Source organism: Geospiza fortis, unplaced genomic scaffold (assembly GCF_000277835.1).
Source record: "Geospiza fortis unplaced genomic scaffold, GeoFor_1.0 scaffold112, whole genome shotgun sequence".
NCBI classification, from domain to species: domain Eukaryota; kingdom Metazoa; phylum Chordata; class Aves; order Passeriformes; family Thraupidae; genus Geospiza; species Geospiza fortis.
The window spans coordinates 7,263,355-7,286,815 of record NW_005054298.1 but is presented as its reverse complement, the minus strand read 5'-3'; the positions used below and the strand labels follow the sequence as shown (position 1 = coordinate 7,286,815).

Sequence of the window (23,461 nt, the reverse complement as noted above, 5' to 3'; positions counted from 1 at the left end):
TCCCAGGATCACCCAGCAGAGCTCTCCTTTGATGCCTAGCCCATGGAGAGGCTGTGGTGTTACCTTTGTACATCAGCAGCCCCTGGCCGGCCGTCAGCAGCAGCAGGTAGATGCTCAGGGCTGTCCGAGTGCAGCATGTGGATGCCTTTTTCTGGCTCCGAGGCTCTGAAACCAAGAGAGGAAGGGTAGACACTCTCCCACATTTCTGCCCTACAGGCTCTGCATGCTTGCAGCCTCTCCAGGCCTGGCCACAGCACTTTCCAGAGGTGTGGAGCTGCAAGGTCCCAGTGTGGGATCAGGGCACGCTGCCTTCCTCTGCCCCAGGCTTTGCACTGCAATCCGCTTGGCCATCCTTTCCTTTGCTAATTTAACCAGCTCAGCTTCATCAAGACTTAATCCAGCCTATATCAGAGTCAGTGTGGTGGTTTCCCCCTTTCTGCACTAATAAACTCCCTATTTCCATCAAAGCAATCCCTTCTCCATCCTGAGCACTGCATACGTGTGATTCCAACAGTGATGCACGTATGCATCAAAACAAATGAAAAATCAATAATAAACTGAACTGCAGAACAAATTGAAACAAGTCATAAGATGTAAAATCAATCATTACCAGCAAGTGTAAAGGAAATAAATGGCTTTGTTGAATTTTGGCCTTCAGGGAGAAAAAAAGAATTTCAGAAGCATTGGTAACTACGTCAGACATTCAGTAAGTTACCCTCAATTGAGGTCTTTATTTTTTTTCAAAGTAATGTAATCAGGAGTTTAAAGTCTTAGTATTAAAATAGTACAATATTTTAATTGGTTTTACAATAGAATGGCTTAGTCAGCAATGAAGCTTTTATATTCAGCTGAAAATTCATAAACTTGCATTTTTTTATTGAGTTTGGTGATTTTAGTATCTTAACTATTACACATGAAAGTCTTACTCAAAAAAATTATACATTTTCTAAGACAGGAAAAGAACTGATTTTTTTTTGGATGCTCAGCATCAGCTTTTTGCTAGAAAGGATAGCTTGACATACTTCTACTTTTAAATGAGTTAATTTACTAGCAAAATCACTGCAAAAAGCATTTAATATTTCATTTTTATATGTTGTTTTAGACCAGATAAAATCCATATAAATCCATTGAACAGAAAGAAATCTTACCACTTATCTGAAAGGTTGTGATAGCAGGTGAGGCAAACCCAATCTTTTCTGAAATACTGAAAGAGTTCATATCACTCGAATTTCTGTCTTCCCCGTATTTGTCTGTAATTCTCATGACAAATTTCTTGTGGCTATCCTAAAGCCATGGACAATAAAGAACTGGAGGTACTTCCTTTCTTCCTCCTGATTTGATATGCTTTCTGATATGCATTTCCTATCTGCTCAGCTTTTATAGACTGCTGAGAACTCTGATGTGGTAATTTGAACAGTTCCTCAAAAAATCCCACAGCTGAGATGCTGAGCTGCTCTCATGTGCTCAATTGGAGTCCAGAGAGCCTTGGGAAGGATCCTGAAAGATCTTCAACCTGGAGCTATTCAGCATCTCTGCATTGTGGCAGAGTTAGGCATGAGATGGACATTTTGTTTCTAACACAAGTAAACCTCCTCAGGTAGCCAAGAAGATTCCATGTTCAATGTTGGCTTGGCCATCACTCTCCTGGGAGGGGAGGCTGAGGACTTGGTCACAGTGAAACTCACAGTAATGTGCACCACGGTGACCCCTCAGCGGCTGTGTGTGACTCAAGTGCAAGGAGGGAAAGGATTCAGGAGGATCCTAAAGACAAGTGAATGATGGTGGGATGGGGGATGCTGAAACCCAAAGGGATTTGGGATGATATGGAGAAGAGGCACTTGCAGCCTCCTTGAAAAGATCTCTCCAGCTCCTGCTTCTTCCCTGATGAGCTTTTCACACCCACAGACACAATTCCTACTTCTTCACCATTTCATTGCCCTCATCGTGCCAAACTCCCCCTGGCATTTGGCATTCTGCCATGTCCACTTGTGCTGGGTTTGACTTTTGCAAAGCAAAGTGACTCACCCAGGCCCACAGGCAGGAGCTGTTGGTAGGAGCTGGGCAAAGCCCTCCTCATCCACGCTGCCAGCACCACATCCTGCCCTCTCTGAGGAGCAAGGCAGTCACTGTCACACCTCCTGGTCCTGGGCTGCAGCTCTGGGTCCATCCCGGGGGCTGGGTCCATCCCTGGGGCTGTGTCTGCCCCTGGCTCCTCACGGCTCTGCTTGGCCATGGAATGAAGTGTGGTAGAACTTCAGGTAGGGCTGAGCTGGAGATCCACACCCTGACAGTGCAGAGTGAAGCCCTCTGTTCTGCACCTGAGGTACAAATCTCTGAAAGACTTAAACCACAAATACTTGGGGATTTTTGAATCAGCTTCTGTGTTCTCCTTTCAAATGTGCTTGTGCAGCTGTGACCTGGTTTGTCCCCAAGAGGGAGGAAGAGGAATCCTCCATTTTTAAACATCCTGCTACACTCTGTGTAGGAATTGGGATAATTTGCTTCCTTGTGAAGGTCTCAGATATCCCCTTGAGTTAGGGAGGCTCTAGAGGTTACCACCAATCAACTGAGCCACAGTAAATGCCTGTGCATCCTCTCCCATCATGGCATCACCTCCTCGTGGGAGTAAGAACTCATTTCCAGCCCATTTCTGGTGGTTCTGGTGGTTCAGCTGACCACTCTGCACAAGCCTGGAGCCATCTACTCTTGCTGGATGATGAGCTGGGAATGACTGTGCTTGTGCTGCCAAGTGGATGTTTATAGGGATGGATGTGATTCAGGTGCATGCAGAGAGCAGATTTACAGTAGAGAGGCTTTTAATAATACTTCTAGTGGAACCCATTTTATTTCAAAGTATTAAAAATAAGCTGGCAGATGTAGTTCTCAAAAGCCTGCCTAAAGACAAAAGGTGCAATGAGATCTTTGTGCCCTCCTTCCCTGAGAAAGGAGCTCAGGGATAAGTTTGCACATGATTCATGGTCATGCTGTGGCCATGCCACTCTCAGTGGCCCAGTTGGCATGGGTGTAAAAACAGGGGTACATTCCATTAATTTGACAGCCCTGAACTGCAGTGTTTGGGGTTTTGAAGTCCAACCCTCCACTTTTGGGGGAAAGTCATGAGCTGCATTTGCCTACCCAGCTGGCCAAACCTTCCTATCTATTTGATGCAGCCTCATGCAGCTCTGCAAGCTGCCACATTCTCATTGCTCAGCTGGGCATTTAGCTGCCTGGGAGGTTGTGGTGCCTTCCTATCTGGATGTCAGCCTCTGCAAACAGGCAGCAGATTTCCCATGAGGTGCTGAGGGTCTGGGCCACGCCCTGGTGCCAGAGATGTGTCCCAACATGCTGGCTCAGCCTCTGTGTGTGCTCCCGTCCTGCTTTCTGCTGCCTTTCATTTCTCACTGCACCATCACTAACTGCAGAAATAGGTCGACTCTGATTTTGCAATCAGGAAAGGAAAAAAGAAAAGAAACTGCTGATTCAGTGCAGTGTCCCTATGTTGATGTTTTGCTGAAGCAATGGGGTTATTTATAGAATAACAGATTATGGGACATTATGGGACACGTATGCTGGGCCCCCAGCTTACCCTTCAGGCTGTCTGTGAGAAAGCCCTGGTCCCTCTCCTCCTGCTGCTCATCCTGCCTCCCCTGACACTCAAGGAAGAGCTTGTAGTCCTCCAGCTCATCCCTTTCCTTCCTACATTCATACAGGAGGTGCTCCTCATGTTCTCACTCTAAGCGTGCACCAACATGTGAACCAAGTTTTATAAACTGACCACAGCTGCCTCAAAGTCACAGGCCTGGGGGAGCTGCTGGTGCTGGGAAAAGGAAGTGGCCTGGAAGTGGCTGATGGAGCAAAAAAGTCCCTGGCCATGCCCACCACCTTTCTCATCTTCCATCACTGTTGTCCTCTGCAGGCATTTGCCACCACCAAGAGCTCATGGCAAAGCAAAAGGATGCAACAGCAAACTCCAGCCTGGCAATAGCTGAACACATCAACAGCCTCCCAGCAGTGATTCTGCCAGGGAGCTTGGGCAGACTTCAGCCTCCTCAGGATAGCCATTTATCCTGAAAAAACTGAAGTTGTGGTTCTTTAGAGACTTTTTTTTTTGATCTGTGTGAGAAGATATCCTAGCTCAGAGGTGTTTCTCCATTTACCCACAAGATGGTAATTTTTCCAAACTCATCTATTTGATTGCAGACTGCCTTAGGCATAAAGATGCAGCATTCAGGAGGCTTTCACTCCTCTCCAAGGAAGTGTATGGATAAACAGGCCCAGCATTCAGTAGGTTGGTGCAGGAACCTTCAGAATTTCTGCTGTTGCCTCTACACTGAAGTGAGGGCTGCAGCCAGGAAAGGTGACAGTCTGCCTCTTATCTTGATACCTGCACCCACGTTTCTGCAGATGAGTTTCAAAACATCACAAAGTAATCCTGCCACAGACCACATTGTTCTCCCACAGAAAAAAGCAAGTAACTGTGGTTTGACCTGTGACACATCCCATGCATGTCCACCACAAAGCCAGCAATGACCAGAGCTGTACAACTGCCTCATCACACCTTGCTAGTAGACTAGCTTGGTTCTTTTTTTCCTATTTTACCTGTTTTTTCAGTCTTTTGTCTTTTGCAATGAACAAGGTCGATGAATTTTGACATACCAGTTCTTGTGGTGGATTTACTCCAGCCATCAGCCAAACAGCCACCCAAATCTTGTCTCAGTCCTCTTTTGCAAAGGATGGGGAGAAAATGGAAGGTGAGAAGACTTGTGAGTTGATATAATGACAGTGTAACAGGGAAAGCAAAAGATGCATTTGCAAGCAAAGCAGAAAGAGGAACTCATTCTCTACTTCCAATGAGCAGGCAGATTGGCAACTGCTTTTGGGAATCGGGGCCTCAGCATGCATGATGGCTTTTTGGGCTGACAAATACACAAACCACAAACCTCTGCCCTTCCTCCTTCCTCCCTGAACTTCTAATCTCTGAGGTTGACATCATACAGTGCAGAACATCCCTGGGCTTGGGTTGGGTCACAACCCTGGCTGTGTCCCTTCCCAATCTCTTGCCCAACCCCAGCCTGCTCCCAGGCTCAGTTTTGTACAAGCTCTGCCCACCAATAGCCAAAAAACATCCATGTTAGCAACAAAACATCTGTGTTAGCAACACTGGCTTAGCCCCAGACCTGAGCCACAACACCACACTGTGTTAGGCTGCTGAGGAGAGTGATTCCTCCATCCCTGTCAGACCCAGCAGAGCTCTCACTGTGACGGTGTTTATGCTAAAATGCCTTGTTCTCCCCGAGGAAGGAGCAAGGACTCTGATGCCCATGAACATCAGGAGGCACTGCTGAATCCAGGGGATGCCAAGGCAGCTTGTGGGTGATCTGCCCACCAGTAGATCACAGAGGTGCCAGATCTGGGATCTCCCTTGTGAGTGTCCCACGGACTGAAAAACTTCCCCTGAAAAAAAGTGTATACAGCTCTAAGGGCAAGAAATGGTGCATTAAATGGAGATTTTCTGTGCAGAGGAGAGGCTGAGGCCAGCACACAAGTTCCAATTCCAGGGCATTAAAACAAACCTTGAGTCTGGACCCACATGGAAGCAGAGGCCTCGTTGTGAAGCTCCCCACATCCCTGCACAGCCAGACCTGTGCTCGGGGGGTCTGGCTGCGGCAGTAGCACCTGGGTTCTTCTGGGACTGTGGAGAAGCACTTGTGCTAAAGCAATAAAACCCCCAGCACTGCCTGGCTGACATTTCTCCTTTCTAGCTTGATGTGTTGCTTGGCTTTGTTGTAGAGATTGAAAACAGATTTTCTTTCCCTTCTGTGAGTTATGTTAATTTGTGTTTCATCAGAACTTGCCTCTTCTCCTCCTTTCCTTTTTTTCCCTCCTTTAGGCTGGATCCAGCTGCACCATGAATTCAAGGAACCACCTGCAAAATATTTTAATGACTTCAACCTGCTCTTTGAGGTGAATTAATACCAGGGCAGCCTCTGCAGCACAGTGAAATAGTCAGGCTTGGCTAAGCAGGCCACCCTCAAAGCTGAAAAATATGTTTTGCAAGGTTGATGTGCCTGACAGAAAAGTTTGTTTTCAAGGTCCTTGTGCATCGTCTTCCTCCTCAGCTCAAAGGCAGCTGTCCCTTATTCAGGTAAGAGCTGATCCCAAGGACTGGATGAGACAGGCTAAGAAACAGGGGGGGAATGAGACATCACAAAACCAGTCACATGGAGGGTGGGTTAGATCTGTTAATGGTGTGCCACAAGCAGCACAATTATGCTGAAGGGAGGCATCTCCCAGGGCTGCTCTGCATTTAGCAGCTCAGTTCTGTAGGGAGCTCCCTAAGGCTCCTCTTTTCTGGAATGCTTTGGTTCATCACATGCTTTCCACAAGGCCAAAAAGATTTCTCTAAGCACAGCTCAGAGTGTAGCCACATTCCCACTTTCCTCCATCTCCTGGGCTTTTAAAATTCAAGGTTCATTTTTAATTTGCTAAGCAGCTATTAACCATATCAAATGATGCTGCAGGTGCTGCTGTGGTCCTTTCTGCCCCACAACCAACCCAACCAGGCAGGGAGGTCGTTAACTTGCCCTGATGTTTTTTTCAGGAAAGTCTCTGGGATTATGTGAGGCTCAGGGTCATGGTATTTTTAGATATTAAACTAGTCAGGTAGTCAGCACATTGTTCAGAAGGACATTCTTAAAGAGGTTTATTATTGAGTATTGTCCTTGCACTGGGGCACCTCCCAGTTAATTGCCTGCACATCAATGTGTTACTCTGGATTTATCTCAGGGTAAACACATTAAGGAGCTGATACTTGGGCTTCCACTAAAGGACACCACGGGATGGTTTGTCTCTGATAAGCTTTCTGGCACAAATTCCCATGTCCTGAATGCTACTGGCAAACACTCCAGCTTGAAAATCCATTAACCTGTAACCACCCCATGCCCCTCATTCAGTGGATGTGGAGAGCAAACGTGTGTGAGCAGCTTTATACACAGACTTGAGACCATCCCTGACAGCATATTTCCATACAGAATTAACTCAAAGCAACTGTCCTGTAAAACATGTGTGCAGTGCTAAGCATTAAAGCTCAGACCCTGAAAATGCTCCAGCCTCCTCTCTCTCCAGCCTCCTTCCCTGCCTCTCAGTTTTGTGCTGTCCCTAGAGAGCAGCAGCCATCTCTGCTGTTCAAATCATCTCCTGTAGTTGCTCTGGTGACACTGGGTGCTTCAGAGACCTGAAGTCATGATTTTTCCCCTTGAATTTCCTTCCTTCATCTCTTGCCCTCTGTTCTGTCATCCCTTTGCTGTCCTTTTGTACATTTTCCCTGGGTACTGATGTGACAGCACAGCTCCTGTCTGCTCAGCACAGCTCTGCAAAAATCCTCCATTCCCTTCTGGTAACTCTCCTGCTTGCCTGTGACAGCCACGTGTGCCTGAGCTTGCTCAATCTCCTGCTAGGAAGTGATAAACTCGGGTTTTTGATGGTGAAACTTCCACCATCAGCACATGGGGGGAGAGCAACAGAAAAGGAAAAGGTGCCTTTGTTGGGAGCTTCCTTGCCAGCCTCCAAGGCACAGCACCCACCAGAAACCACAGCCAGTTTGCAGCCACTGCACTGCTCCCCACAGATCCCATCTTTAGACCAGCAGGGGTTGTTTCCCCTTACCTAGAGCCAATAACTGATTGCTGCTTCTCCATTATGGCCTTTAGCAATGGTAACTAATTCTTAATTAATTCTTTTCATTCTCCACTATTTCTCAGCGTGAAGGTGTTTGTCTCAGGAGGTGTCTCAGGGAAAGGGAACAAGAAACTGGTGAAAATTGGCAGGAGTGGTTTGAAGCCCCCATCAGGGTGGAGCAGAGTCCCTCATCAAAGGGGTGAGGGGCTGGGAATGGGTTGGTGTCCCTGGGGCCAGGTGTGAGGCTGGATCCTGTCCAGTCCCACTACAGCACCCATGTGTTAGGGCTGGAGTGAAGCCTTTGGACTCACCCTGTGCTTGGAAAGCAAGAGTCATTGCTGCTTCCTCTCATGCAGAAACAAAAGCAAAGCCCTGGGTCAATGCTCTCCTCAGAGCATCTCCCAAAGTGGGATAGTGCCAGTAGCAGGAGTGGCTTAAGGTGGTATAAAAAGAGCAAAAATAATTGCTTTTTGTTTTCATGCTTTCAGATGTTTTATTTCTTTTTAAGAAACTGAGTGCAAGTGTCCAAATGCCTGGAGAGCTCCACGATGCTCAGATCTTGCCAGTGGCTAAATTGCCTGAGGTGTGGGCAGGTTTTTCTGGGGAAAAAAGTTATTTTGTACTGACCTTCGGGCTCTCTGCCTCTTTCCATAACCAACACACACCTTATTTTGGGAGCTAGCTGGGAATTCCCTTCCTTCTGCTACACTGGCAATGACAGATCAAGCACAGCTGAATTGCTTTGATCCCTTTGATGGATAAAACTTGAATTTGCCCCACAGCCTTGACTCTTGCCTAATTCCAACCTCTTGTATTGAACTGGGGTTTTTTTATTTTATTTTTTATTTTTTTCTTTCTTTTTCTTCACCAAAATAACTGGAAGCAGTGGGCCTCTAGGATTCTCACATTTGAGTTAGGCTGGAGCCTTCAACACCATTAATTCAGGAGTATTGCTATTCTCACGTGCCCATGAGTGTTTGAGCAGAGTTTTGACAGGAAGCTGAGAGAAACCAGGCTCTTCTCAGTGATGCCAAGCAACAGGACAAGAGGCAGTGGGCAGAAACTGATGCACAGGAAGCTTCACCTGAAGGTGAGGAAGATCTTAACAGGGCAGGTGACCGTGCACTGGAGCAGGTTTAGAGGAGGTGTGGAATCTCCCTCTTGGAGATATTCCAGAACCATCTGGATGCAATCCTGTGCCATGTGCTCTGGGATGAATGACCCTCCTTGAGAAAGGAGGCTGGAGCAGATGAGTTGCTGTGGTGCCTTCCAGCCTGCCCCATTCTGTGATGCTGTGAGAAGGGGTTTGCATGGCACAGCCCCTGGTTGAATACAGAGATGGTAATCACCAAAAAAAAAGTATGGTTCTTAATAAATTCCCTCTGCTCTAACCACCAGGCAATCTGGCAGAAGGCACAATTTGAGTCAAACCAAACATTGAAACCACACATGTATATGTACTTTAAAATAAACAGGAGAGGAAAGTTAGAATTAGGCTTTCATTTTGGTCAAATATTTAACTCTAGCTCAATAAAACAGTAATATTGGCTTGCTGTTATTTGACTTTATTAATGAGTTGGTTATCTTTAGTTCAATAGAGCATTCTTGATGGCATTGAGAAATTCTACATGGAAACCCCTGATTTACATTCAGTGTGGTGTTCAGATGGGCTGAGCTGGTGAAAATGTCCACACTAAAGGCTGATTAACCTTCCCAAGGTGTATGCAGATTTAGGGCCTCACTCAGAAGGTGTTGGTTTAAACCAGCTGCTTTTGGGATGTCATCTGGCTTCAGGTCAGGCAGGAAAGTCATGAGAGGATCTTCAGTCATGGTGATGGGCAGAGCATTTCTGTGCCTGCTTGGTGAGGCAGGGGAGCTGGAGAACACTGGCCAGCACAGCCCTGGAGCTGTGATGGCCCCCAAAGCCTCCCTCAAAGCCACCTCCTCAACAGTGCTGGGGCCACTGAAGGACAGGACTGGTGCCTCAGACACCCTTTCACTCTCAGTGAGGCTCTGGCAGAAGCCCTGGCTGACTCCCACCACGTTGTGGGGCTGAAATCCAGGGGCCATGAGTGTGCAAGGGGCTTGGGCTGAAATCCAGGGGCCATGAGTGTGCAAGGGGCTTGGGCTGAAATCCAGGGCCATGAGTGTACATGGGGCTCCGGTGTTTGCCAGCACTGGACTGGCAAAGGTGGATAAGAGAGCTCAGCCCTACCCAGAGGGATGCTAAGCCAGGCAGGCTGTCCCCTGCTCCTCTCTCAGCCCCACCTGAAGAGCTTTTGCAGAGCTTGTGGTTGAGGCTTCAACACTCTCTTCTAAAATATTACTCTTTCTAAAATATTAGAAAGGCATGGTAAGAAATTAGAGCTGCAGGTGTCAATAAACTATGTGACAATTGCAGTGGATTTCTGGCTTTCCTAATTTCTTTAATCAAGTTGCACCAAGCAAGCGAGCAAGCTGGCAAACAGCTTTCCACTGACAGCTTCACTGTCAGTGCATAGCTGAGTGAATTGGACCAAGGTGCCACATGTTAATCATTATGGGGTTTTGTCTGCACAACATCAGTCTTGCACAGATCTTATGAAATCATACCTTTCCCATTAAGTGCAGTTTGAATTGAGAGGGGATTCAGATTGACTTGGCATGAGCCTTTGTACAGGGCTGAGGAAACCTGGGAGAGATGGCCCTGCTTTAGGTAATGAAAAAAAAATTGCCCTGACTTCTCTTCTGTGGTGCATTGAAAAGCCTCTGCCTAAGGAGTGTGGATTGATGGAGAGGTCTGAGGTGGGAAGAATATTAAAAAAGATGTCAACATGCCAATAAATGTGTGTGCCAGAAATAAATGCATTATATGTTAGTCCATCAGAGCAAGCTAAAGAAAGGTGTTATTTTAGGGAGAGACACAGTCTGGTAGCTCACATCATTAAGAAAAAAAAATTATCAAAGCAAAAATGAGCTCAAATTTCCAACTGTCATCTCACCTTCAGAGTTCATTCCCTCAAGCAGTCAAGGGATATTTGATGAATAAGATCCAGAGGGGATCTCAAAGCTACAGGGACTCTGGGGTGTACATTTTTCTTTAACTGTCCATTGCTTTCCCTCCATAGGTTACCTGAAGCTCGGGATCAGAAGTGGCCTTTGAGGATTTGTCTCAAAACACTTCCCCAGACCAAAAAGAAGACCAGCAAAATCCTAAAGCAAAATGAAAAGAAAGTGGATCAAGGTCACAGATTTCATTCTCCAGCTTGAGCATGTGATAGATCCAGACTAATGACAAGCAGATGGGAACTTAGGCACTGGTCTAAGTTGGCTGCCTTTTGCAATAGCAGTAGGGCTTAGTCTACAGTGCAGCATGTTTCTGGTGGAGGCAAGCTGGCTGGGGAGAGAAAATCATTGCACCTCCTCACAGAAAGCTGAGCCAAGAAAACTTTTGTTTTAGGCAGTGTTTTGTTAGCCTAGCAACGTTGTTGGTAGAGATGATCCAGCTCTGCTGGCAAGAAACCATCAACTGGTCCATGCAAAGGCCTGGTGAGGTCTGCAGTGGCATGGCCTTACCAGGAGGGCATTTATCATGCCAACAAGCTCTTCCTTGGTGCTCTGCATGGGGACTCTGGTGCTGGGAGTCAGCCTGAGCAGCTGGAGGCAGGAGGAGAAGAAAACCCACCGTGTCCTTGTCCCTCAGCTCTGACCCCTGGAACCAGCACAGGCAGTGGGGCAGGAGATGGGCTCTTTTGTCTGGTCTGTCATAGATAAAGCCCTCAGCAAGGATAAGTCCTAATGCTTTTTGGCATGTGAATAATATCCCTGGAAAGCTCTCTAGAAGGGACCCATCAAGGGAAGGGGACAACAATCAGCAGCTCACGGTCAGTGTTGCATTGTGTAGCCTCAACTCAAAGTTCAGGTTCTCAGCGTACCAATAAGGGCCTTTGACATTCATTTGTCACACAGAAAAAAAAAATTAAAAGGAGAAATATTTTAAAAAGCCCATGTGGAGATATCTCCTGTCCCGAGAAATAAAAACATCCCTGTCCTGTGGCAGTGCCCCAGGCTGGCAGCAAGCTCACATTACTTAATTATGATATGTTGCATATACCAAATAGCAGGGGACAAGCCCCCTCCTTTATTCTCACAGTCTGGAGTGGCTGTGTCTGCCTTGCAGCTGTTCAGAGCACATATATCAACACGCCTCAGCATCCCAGCACGAGAAGAGGTGCTGGAGGTGCAGCCCTGCAGAGAGAAGCTGCAGTGGGGAGGACCTAATTTTACCCTTAACAGTGCAGAAATTGTCTTCTTCCTTTCACAAGCTGATTTCCTTCTCTTTAAATCCAAATTTGGTTATAGTTCTCTGTAAGGTGTTTCCCCTAGAAGCACCAGCTGCCCTTTTTTCTCCACTCCAGCTCTTCCCTGTAGCCATCCTGCAGCAGTGCAGGGAGCACCAGCTGCTGTGTTGCCAGCAGCAGGACTCTGTGGGCATTGAGGGGAAAAATGCTGGGAAACGTCAACACCTCTGAGAAATCTGGTCTTGTGCATCCCAGGCACACAAACCTGCTCTCCTGCATTTATTTTTCCCAGTGACAGACCCAGTTATATCTCCCATCTCTGTCCTGGGCTCCAAATACAAAATAATATTTAAAAATATAATTATTTTTATAAAATACAGAGTATTTGGGGAAGAAAAAGAAGTGTCTTGTACAGACTGCTGAATCACCAAGTGCTGCAGGGAAGAGCCCAGGAATATGCCTCCCAAGGCTGTGGCACCCAGGCAGACCTAGGGAAGATGCAGGTCTGGAGCATCTGGATAAAAACCCAACTGGGGAGCCCAGAAATGAGAGTTTGCCAGTGTTCCTCCTGGCTTTGATTAAGCTGATTGTCATTTTGGTCAACTCCCACTCCCCTTCCCTCCCTCTCTCTGTCTTTTTGCCCTGCAAGTCTGTTTAGCAGATTGTTCCCAGTTCTCAAAGATCAAATTTTAATTAAAGTCATTCAGTGGTTTTGAATGACTAATGACCTCTTATCAGGTATTGTGCTACAAATAACAGGAGAACGACCTTCCCTCCCACTCTTCATTAATACACTTTATTTTTTATACTGCCTGCCCTGCCAAGACTCTTCTTGTCTCAAAATAACATGAGAAATGAAAACCTCATTGAAATACATTTCAGTTCAGTGCAAAGGGCACAAAGAAGCCCATGGATGAAAATGCACCTTTACAGGCCATCTTGAAAAATCTGCCTATGGAGTGATACAGCTTCTAACCTAATTTGCTGCAAAGAAAATGCAAGTCCTGTTGGATTTCTAACACCAAGATCTGTCTCATGGGAGTTTCTGTCCATCATTGGTGACAAGTGTCAGGTGCTGCCCAGGTAAGTGGGGCTCAATTTTGGGTATCCCTCAGTCCTCCATGGATAATAGTAAGGCAATAGGAGAAAAACATTTCTACTAGAGCTTCAGGAAGCACAAAGATTTAGGATGAAAATAAATCAGTAAAAATTCCAATTTGTTTATATTCCTAGGTTTCTCCTTGTTTAGCTGCTAAAGGTTTTGCTAGAGGACAGAGCCTCTGTGATCACTGTCCTGGGCCCCTGAGCCCCACGTGAGGAAGGAAAAGAGCTGAGATGAGCAGAGGCCATTGCTGTGGCCTTTGCTAAAGTGTTGGGATCTGTCAGTAAAATGATTCTGAGAAGTAAGAAGAAGAAGAAAACTCCAGAGAACACAGTTTCTTTTCCCAGTGTCAGTTCTGTTTTTGAGGTGTGGGGTGGGTGTGCTACCCCCGGCTAAGCGGCTCCGAGCTGCTTGGCAGCACTTTGCTGCTGGGAGCAATTAAACCTTGTATTCCTTCTGTGCTCCTTGGCTCCTTCTCATCCAGAAGTGCTGCAGATGAAAGTTTTCTGAAGTTTTGGTGACTATGGGAGCTGAGAGCACAGGACACCTTTGGGAGCGAGGCTCCCAGGGCAGCAGCTGCTCTGCAATGACGTTTCCCTGGGGAAGCCCATCACACATGAAGACCCCCCTACTACAAATTTGCAGTGTTTTGATGATAAGAAATTAAAACAAACTAGTACGATTGTTGAACAATTATTTTTTGTCTTTTTGAAACTCTCTTATAAACGAAAAACCAAACCAAACCCAGGTGAGTTCATTGCATAACTCCTCCTCTACAAATGACTCTCTCTAAACACCAGTGGCAGCTTTTGGCCGTAAGTGACAACTTGGGCTTGTTTTTGGATATTTGCTTTGATGCAAAGTCTTCAGACTTGCCATTTTGCATCCTTTTTGTCAAACTCAGACACAGGCACATGTTAAAACCAGACATTTTTCAAAGAGCAGTCTCTAACTGTGGCCTAGCTCTGTCCCACTCTGTCTGAGCTGAAAGAGAGCTGAACTTGCTGTTTTTCACCAGCTTTTTACCTCTTTCTCAATGAAATGCTCAGCCTGCTCGTGTACACACAGCAGCTATGCTGTAATTTGCTCTGGGTTTGTGGCTTTTTCCTGATGCACCTCCAGCCCAGAGTGGGACACCTCAACACAGAGGATGGAAACATCCAGGGATGGATTTTCCCTGCTTGAAGCCACGAAGACAAGGTGGGCCTGCCCATGTTTGATGCAGGGGTATGGTGGACATTTTAGTGAAAATGACGATTTTTTGAGCAGTGTTTTTGCTGCAGGGGTTGTGCTTGCACCCACCCACCTGCTGGTGCTGCCTGCACACAGCGAGGAAGCTCAGCAAAGCCACCTCTGGTTTTTTGGTCAGCCCAGCTGCAAGGAAGGTCCACCAATTCCTGTTCTGCTTTGTGCCAGTGGGCTGTGCTGACACGTTTCCATTATTGATTCTCTGTACATTTGACAGTAAAACATCCACATGGCAGCTCTAAGCAAGGCAGCAATAACTGAGCTTCTATGATAATGACAAGGTCACTGCAGTGGCCATGACACAGGCAGGTTTATTCTGCCCTCAGCATCTGATGAAGCCAGAGGCAAAGTCCTACCTCTCCTATCAGGTTTCCTCAGAGATTTGCTTGCAGTGGGATAGTCCCAGAGCTGGTGGAAAACAAACTGTTTGGGTCTGCACAAGCCCCAGGTCCCTGGAGTGGTGAGCTGCAGCACTGTGGCCACTCATGGCAATACCTGACCTTGGGGAGGACAAGACCTCCCATGCATGGGAATCCTTTCAGGCAGGTGGAGCTGGGTCTGCCAGAACCCAGCAGGACTGAGGATGTCCTTCTTTAGATGAGCTCATGGGATCCCCTCCTAAGCAGAAATTGCAGCTAAAAAAGCACCTTTGATTTTTCTGATCTATATGAATTGCCTGGGATAGCTTTACAGCAGCATAGCAAAGACATTCCAGCTCCTGCCAATGGCATTAATTCCATCCCTGACTGTAGGGTTTCATACCATACAAGTGAGAGAAAGAATAGAGAGATAAAGAATAAAATGCAGCACACAATGCTTCATGTGGGGATGGGCAGCCCAAAGAGAAAGCAGCCACAGATGAGCACCTCCATCTCCTCAGCTATGTGGAAATAAAACTGCATGTAGAACTGAATTTCTCCCTTTCTGTTTGAGTGTAACTTTTCTGTTATGTCCTGAAAATAAAACCCCCAAACTGTGGACACTTTGTCCCTGTGAAAGTATTCATGACCTTTCCTCATTCATCCAATTCACTTGCTCTTGCTGTGGCCAAGCTGGAACTCCACTTGCTTCCTCTAAGCAGAGCACTGTCTTCCTCTTCTGTCAAATATCAGCTGCCAGCTCTTCATTTGAGTTAAAAACGGCCAGAGACAGTAGTAAATTATTGCAGAGCTCCTCCACTTTCTTTTCTTGAGGGCTTCAGCCTGTGAATCTGTAGACCATGTCCTAGAGTCCCTGAAAGACAATTAAACAAAGATAGTGAGTGGTCAGAAGGTTGAAACACCCATCTCTCAGCAGAAGCCGTGGGAAGAAAACCTACTTATTTAGAAGAACAAATCCTGTAATAAGCCCTATTCAGTCCAATTCAGCCCCTCCTTTGGCTGCAGTGTGTGAGTGAACACATTGGCTTAAATGGTCTAAAGCCCTGCTCAGCCCACTGCCCTACTTGAGGATTGCCAAAAAAGTGAATGCCCAGGAAAGAGCAGAAAAAAGAGATGTAAGAATATATTTATGACGTTTCCCAACAATTTTCTGAGCCTACAGTCATTCTCAGGGATTCCCTGAAATCACTGGATGTTATTTCCAGGTATTTGCTGTTTCTTGGTGTATTTATTTTTTTCAATGAACCCGTGCTGGCATTTGCCATTTACTTTCTCTAGCAGTCCCAGCTAGTTGCCCCTGCTAGTGCTGCTGTCCCCATGACTCTGGGGTGCCCAGCTGCTCCATGAAGCCTGATTTGAGGGGCTGCTTTCACTGCTCCTGACCTTGCTTTAATACTGAAATTGAATCAGTTGGTTAAGCAGAGCTGTGGGTTCATGTTTACCCACACATCTTTTCTGAGGTGTCCAAGGTTGCTGCTGAACTGGGGCTTTAGGAAAGGCCGCGCCCCATGTTGTGCAAAGTCCCTGCAAGCCTCACTAAGACATAAGCAAGACTTAGGGCTTTCCCCCACCCACTCCTAGCCCAGCAAGAGGCAGCTCTGCACAGAGATAAAACACCCAGAAAAAACTGAGACTGCTCCTGCAGGCAGAGGGATGAGTAGCTGGGATGCCCAGAGCAGGGTGGCTCCTGGGAATCAAAATGGGAAAGGGTTAGGGCAATGTAGGAACTAATAGAATTCAATGAAGAGGCTAAGACACCTCTAATGGTGTCAGAAAATCTCCAAGAACCACATCTAGATGGGTGGTGACTGGGGGAAACTCTCCCCAGACACAGAGAATCTCTCTGCCAAGCTTCATCCCTGGGGATATAAAACAAAACTTCCAGGAGGGAAATGTTGAAAGCACAAAGGGAAAATGTATTGGTCTGGGAGGGTCTGAAGGTTATTCCTGATGTATGTTAATGCTATTAGCTCTTAAAACTCAGAGAGTGCCAGCCCTCCATGGATAACCTGTCCTAATGTGTGATTACCTTCACAGTAAGAAAGGATATGTTTTTCTCCCAAATGCCTATGAAGCTCTGTTGCTAAATGTTCACCTCATTTCTTTTTGTCCTCCCCTGGATAGCCATGGAGAGCCACAGAGACCTGCCCTCTTCATAATAACATCTTGCATATTTGATACTATAATCAAGATCCCAGTTCTCTTTTCTAGTCAGTCAAATCCTTTGTTAACTCCAAGAAGAATCACAGCTATTGTTTGCCCATATTCATTGTGCCAGATGCCCCATTCCCAGCTGGTGAGAAGGATCCCTCTTGCCCAGCCTGGAATCTTCAGGAGCCTGTGGGATGCAGGCAGAGCAGGATGGCAGGTGCTGTCAGCAGAGCTCACAGGCACAGCCCTGAGCCTGCCACACTTTTGCTGGCACCCCTGGCAGGGGGAGTTTTGGGGCAGGAAGAGGTGGTCAATGTGCAGGAGGGAAATGCATCTGTGCCGCCCTCTGACTGCGCTCTGAAACTTGTCTTTTAACGTTTTTCAGGAGCCATCATCCACTGCCTCTGTGCAGGAGTTGCTCTCACTGTGGCATCTGCCTCAGGAAAACAAGTAATACTGAGTGGGAGCACAGAGTTTTCCAGCCCAGCTCAGTCTCTAGAGGAAGAGGCTCCCTTAATTACTTGAAATCCATCACCGCTATTTGCCGGTGGTGTCACCTTGCTCTTGCATGAAATAAAAACGAGGCACATCAGATTTCCCCTCTCTGCACAGCGCTGCTGTGTCACCCCAGCCTCAGGAGCAGCCTCGGTGCTGGCTCTCCAGGTGATAGAAAAGACTCTGGGGACCCCACAACCAAACCATACTTGCACCAAAATTTTCTAAAGCATTTAATGGTGGAGATACAATGGGGGAGTAACTTGCTGGCACATGAAGCAAGCTCTGCAGTGCTAAGTACACCTCACTTAGTATACCTTACCTTGCTTAATATTGGCTTTTGGCTGTTAGAAACTTCATCTTAGACAGAGATGGATGTGAGTAGCCCGGCCCGGAGCCGCTGCCATTCAGCATTGCAGCATCCCCACCTTGTGGTGCGCGCCGGAGCCTCTCCAGGGCTGCGGGGACACCCGGGCCCGGCTGCGCTGCGAGCACTCACTGCGAGAGACACAGGCGTGTGCTCTGCCTCTTCGTCTACAGGGGCGCTAAAAGGTATGGTAAAGTCCTGGATAGATGGGGAAAGGCTGCTTCGAGTTTCTTTTTTCTTTTCCTCAGTGTGTGTTGCTTAAATCTTTCCTTCTGGAAATATGAAACCTTTTGTTCAGATACCTAAATATCTACCATGAAAATTCAAAATATCACTACAGATTTCACAGAGGTGTTACACAGCTAGCCAGCACCTTCTCCTTGGCTGCTTATGCAAGAAAGGGTCTCAGAGGTGATGTGGGCTTTACTGAGAGTGTATTTGGCAAGCAAAAGAAATGTAGCCATTTGTGAATCCTCAGTTAGTGCTGTGAGTAGATACTGGTCTTCAGAAAAAAAAAAAAGATATTTCTAAATCACAGTGATTACCAATTGGCTCTGTGAAATCATCCATCATCTGTAGTAAGGTGAAAGTGTTCCTGGAGAGGTGGTGGATGTCCTGTGCCGGGAAACATTCAAGGTCAAGTTGGATTGGGCTCTGAGCAACCTGATCTAGTTGAAGATGCCCCTGCTCATTGCAGAGGTGTTGGACTAGATGGCCTTTAAAAGGTCCTTTCCAACTCAAATAGTTCTATGATCTCTTTTTTGGGGTAACAGCTCAGAGTAAACCTGACTTTTTTGTCAAAGACCCAGATATTCTTCAGTCTCTGAGAGCATCTGTACAAGGATAACTTGAACCCAACCTCTTCATTCCCAGGTCCAGCGCTGTGACTTCCCTGGCACATGCCCCATCACCAATGGGACAGAAAATGCTCAGCGCCTCCTTCAGAGGGGGAAACTGGGCAAGGTGGGAACATGGGTGGGAACACAGCATCCTCCTGCCCTGTGTTATGGTGAACCAACTTCAGCCCTTTTTTCTTTGAGGAAAGGTCACACAATATTGTATCTTGTAGAAATAAAGTATTTCTGCACACACTGTCTATAACAGACCCAGGTGGATGCCTGGTACCCCCAGGGCTGCATTTTCTACAGTGCTCTGCAGCCCTCTCCAAGCAAGAAGAACAATTTGTAAAAGTATAAAGCCATGGGTGACTTTGACTAGCTCAGAGTCTCTTTTCTCCTGTGCTTCTTCCTCGTGTGCCAAGGAGTGAACACTATGCACATCTGCTGAACGGAAGAGCTGATGGCTGGAAGGAGCAGGAGGCGACCTCCTCCCTCCCGGCTCCGTTCTGCGGCAAAGGGATGATGATCCGCAGGGTCTCTCTTAAAAAGCTTTTCTCCAGGCTCGCTAACTTTGCAACCTGCTGATGAGTTAATGTGAAACAGAGCCCTGGAAAATGCCGGGAGCGAGAGCAGCAAAGCGTCCCGGGGGTGTGGGGCGGATAAATCACGGCCGGGAGGGCAGAGCCGGGCTGCGGAGCCACAAAGGCTGAGCCCGCTCCGAGCGCCCGGCCCGGCTGCTCGGGGCTGCCTGACACAGCTCTGCCTTACGAGCCCGCTCTTCAAAGCATTCCTGTCTTTACTGTCGAACGCACCAAATGTCTCCCACAGCTGTTTAGTTGGTTTGTGAGCCTTGTTAAGTGCCGGGTTTATCATAGCTTTCCCAAGGAATGCGCGCTCCCAACAAGTAGCTGAAAGATATTATCTGGTTCAGCCAGCTGAGGAGCTCAGGCTCCTTGGAGACTGGCTGAGAGTGTCCAGCTAATTTCTTTACTGGACAGTTGACATGTTTAATTGAACCTGAGTGTTCTTTGGTCTATATTCTGCTGAGAAGAGAGTTTGGGGAGAGGGTCTCAGCATCATCACCCTCAGAATGGTGGAAAAGCACCAAGTATTGCTTGGGAAGCTCTTCAGGTAGTCATAGCTTTTCAAACATGCAGCCTTTAATCAGTATGTTTATACTTTTACTACTGTAAAGAAATAGGCACCACCTACGTCTTGTCCACCTGCAGCTGGCAGAGCCTCTGCCCAGCCTGACCTAATGTTACCTGCACCTTGCATCCTCCCCATAGTATAAGCCAGAAAAATATTCCTTCAGTGGCCAAGGCTGCATCCATACTCGGATTGGTTTTCCCATCAGAGCAGTATCCAGCCATGCTCACCCTTGCAGGTCAAGGCAAATGGCTTGCAGCCCTGGGATTTGTACCCTAGCACGCTTCCCTGTGGATTAAACCTTGCCCAAGCTACTGGATATTAAAGTTCCCTCAACAGCATTAAGCAACTCTAAGCTTTCTTTGAAGTTCACTTTAAACATCTCTCAAAGCCATAATGGGTGATGTGAAGGTGAGATATATAATGGCCACAATAACCTTATAAAGCACGCAGAGGGACGGCCAAAGCACTCTAGTTCTGTGGAGCACCAAGCTCTGAGTAAATGGGCTTAAGGGCCTGCCTCTCTCATTTGCTTGTTCAGCTGATTGATGCCACCATAAGCTCCCCATCTGCAAGCTCTCCGGGCTCCTCATAAGCTGGTTCTGTCCATGACATCCAGTTAATATTATTAATTATTGTCTCTCTCTCTCCGTGGAGAGCAGTGCTTTCTGAGTCACACCGAGGAGAGCCCTTCCCTCACTGGCAGCACATGGGCAGAAGCAGAGAAAAGCAGGGAAGGGAACTGTTAGGGAGAAAGGTGCCAACATGGGCTTTCCCATACTTTTTCAACTGATAGCAAGAGGCTTGCAGAAAAGTGCAGTGTGCCATTGGATAGAGGATTCAGGGCAGAAACTAAGCAGTGGTTTAAAATCCTTCACTGGAGGATGACAAAATTACAGTATGTAATGAAGATGTGGAGAAGTAGCAACTATAAGCTAGGAAATCCTACAAAACAGATTGTGAGACAATAAATAATTCTGCTTGGAAAGTGATGATGCAAAGTGTAGATTGTACAGCACACTGCAAATTGCAGTGCTGCCTTCATGTTTCTGACATGAAATTCAGATTCAGAGACATAGATTTGCATAAACTACATAAACTGAAGCAAACTTTTAGAAGACAGCCTAAAGAACTGAATGGCAATCCAAACTAAGACCATACTGAACTCCAGCTGAAAGGAGGGTGTTCAAGGGACAGGGACACACACTTGATTTTCAGCAAAATTAAAAGAGAAAAAATGCTCTAAATGTGTAGATATTGCAAAGTATATTCTCTGATCGTGCTTTTTCTCATTTCTCCTTGGCGTGAGTGTTGGTGGATGGCAAAGAGCCACCAGTTCAGGGAAGATGCTGTTTTGGTGGCAGTGTGGTGGCAGCCAGAACCTGTGCCCAGCCCTGCCAACCCAGAGGGACATCTTCCTGAAAGAGTGGTTGTGGAGCTGGAGGCATTATGGTTTGCCCTGGGATGGCATCATGGGCACCAAAAGTTTCTTGTGGGTTTACAATTAATCTTTTAAGTCACAGCATGGACCACCATAAAGGAATGAGAGTTGTTGCTAGGATTTTTTTTAATGTATGGATCAAAATAAGAGGAATTGAACTGGTTTTGATAACTATTGCACTTTTCACATCATCCTAAAGTTTGCTGGAGTTACAGAAATATTTAGCCATCCTTTCAGTGGTCCTAGCAAACAATTCCATTGACATTAAAAGGGAGCTACATTCACTGAGTCCCCTCTGCTGGCCATGTCCCACAGAGATCCTGTCTCTGAAACCCATGGACCAAATTCTTCCTTGGCATAAGAATTACAGAAAGAATCATTTTGATTTGATGAGTCAAAAGTTTACCCAGCATCAGACTGGGCTGACAGTTTCATTTCAGCAAACCAAGATTATTTTGGGTATCTGTTAAAATGGACTGACTGGTGTTCCTGCTCCCATGTATATACACACATACCAGACAATAATCTCCTTAACAACCCACAGATGAATTCCTCAGCTTATGAATCTGCCAGAAAACACATAATTTTCCCCATCAAGGAATGTTGCTTGGCACATCTTTAATGTATCACTTACACAGCCCTCAATCAACCTAAATGATTCATCTAGCAACATGTCTGAGGCGATGCTCTCCGTGATTGAATGGTTTATCCTCACTGAAAAAGCACACAGCATTCAGTCCCACGTATCAGCTATAAAAGTTATTAATAACCAGGAATTACATAGATAAGAGTCATGAGACTGGCTTTAGCCTGGGTGACAGCAGCTGGCCCACTTGGAGCTCCATCAGGAAAATCAGCCAGAATTTGCACCCGTGGGAAGAGATCAGAGGCTTGGACTCTCAACACCAACCCATGCATCATATTTTATGTTGTGTTTTACAGTTTATCTGCCTTCAGATTAAGATTTATTAGTGTTGCCTTGCTGTTCAGTAGTTGTAACTCATGACATGCTTGGTGCCTAGCAGTGTCTGTGACAGAGGGGCTGCTTCTCGCTGTGGACATTGCACCAAGCTACAAACCCATGCAGGAAAACCACCTCAAGAGTAAAGCAGGGACAGCAGCTCTCTCTCTGTGTCCTTTTCTTACATCTGTGAGAGGCCAGGAGACATTATCCTATCTGGTGTGGACCCGTGGGTGAAGGGATCTGTGTCCTGGCCTCTCGTGGGTGTGCGAGGCTGTGTTATGGGCTTGGCCACCTCTTGGATGGAGACACTGACGATTAGCTCAAGGACAGAGCACAGCAAGCTGTCTGAGTCAGCACAGCCAACACATTGTCCTGGGCACTTGGGAAGTCATTTTTCATCTGTGGTATCTTCTCTGCTCCAGGGCTGGATGAATTACACAAGGTTCCTTGGACACCAGACAGGCAAAGTGGGGTTAGAGCCCCATGTGATCTCAGCTACATTTCCCAGCCCAGTCTCCTGACGTTGTGCACACACTGGTAACTTGGCTCCTTTCCTGCTTGAAAACATTTGTTTGGATGTTCTGAGACTTTCTCAACATTGTGGCCCCCCGCCATAGGGTGTTACATGGCTTTAGATAAGAAATCTCCATAAAACTGTAAGCAATGTGTCTTCTGCAGTAAATCTTTCTTCTTAGTCAAGAGTGAAGCAGACACATTATGTTTCCTTATTTTGCAGTCCACCTGTTGCATGGAAAGCGCCAAGAAAATTATACACCAGTGGGAAAGTATAGATAGCATAGATGGCTTGGACCCAACGAGAGTCAGTGTGACTATGGGATACACATTTAAAATCACCCTCATTTCTGAAGCTTTCTTTGTGCAATAGGAAGGGAATCCCTGGCTGGCTGGAGACAAGCAATCTGCTGGCTCAGACACCATAGCTGAAGCTGCTATCTCCCCACAGAAAGGGGGGAGGATTAACTGGGTGTTGGACAGACAGATCCTGTGCAGCGTGGCACCACAGCAATCCTTGTGTGCCTGAGGCGTGAGGAACAGTCTTCATCTCCCTGCCTGAACCTGGCTGCTCCCTCCTGTACTCTGTGGCCATGAGTGAGGAGTTGGCTGGCAGCACGGCATGTGCTCAGGGGCTCGGGGCTGCCCATGCTTGCTGGAACAAGCCACCCTGGCAGACAAAATGATGGGCTTGTTGTCTAAACAAGAGGTTTACAAGAAGAGATCTGCTGACACTGGGTGGCTTTCTTTATCTTCTGAATAATTACTGCTAATTCATTACATTTGAAAATATTTTAAAAGGCAGCAGTCCTTGTTCACTGCAGTCTGGGAGGACTGTGCTTTCATATCACTGTC

The 23,461-nt window shown here is 46.7% G+C and overlaps 1 protein-coding gene across 1 annotated transcript in view; it reads right to left on the bottom strand.

Annotated features, from left to right (window-relative positions):
- MARCO (macrophage receptor with collagenous structure) overlaps positions 1-1,263 on the bottom strand; it is a 9,105-nt gene extending 7,842 nt beyond the window's left edge. Inside the window, 2 exon segments of the mRNA XM_014307897.2 lie at positions 64-165; positions 1,149-1,263. Coding sequence (XP_014163372.1) covers positions 64-165; positions 1,149-1,263 — 217 coding nt within the window.
- Positions 1,264-23,461: the final 22,198 nt, after the last annotated feature.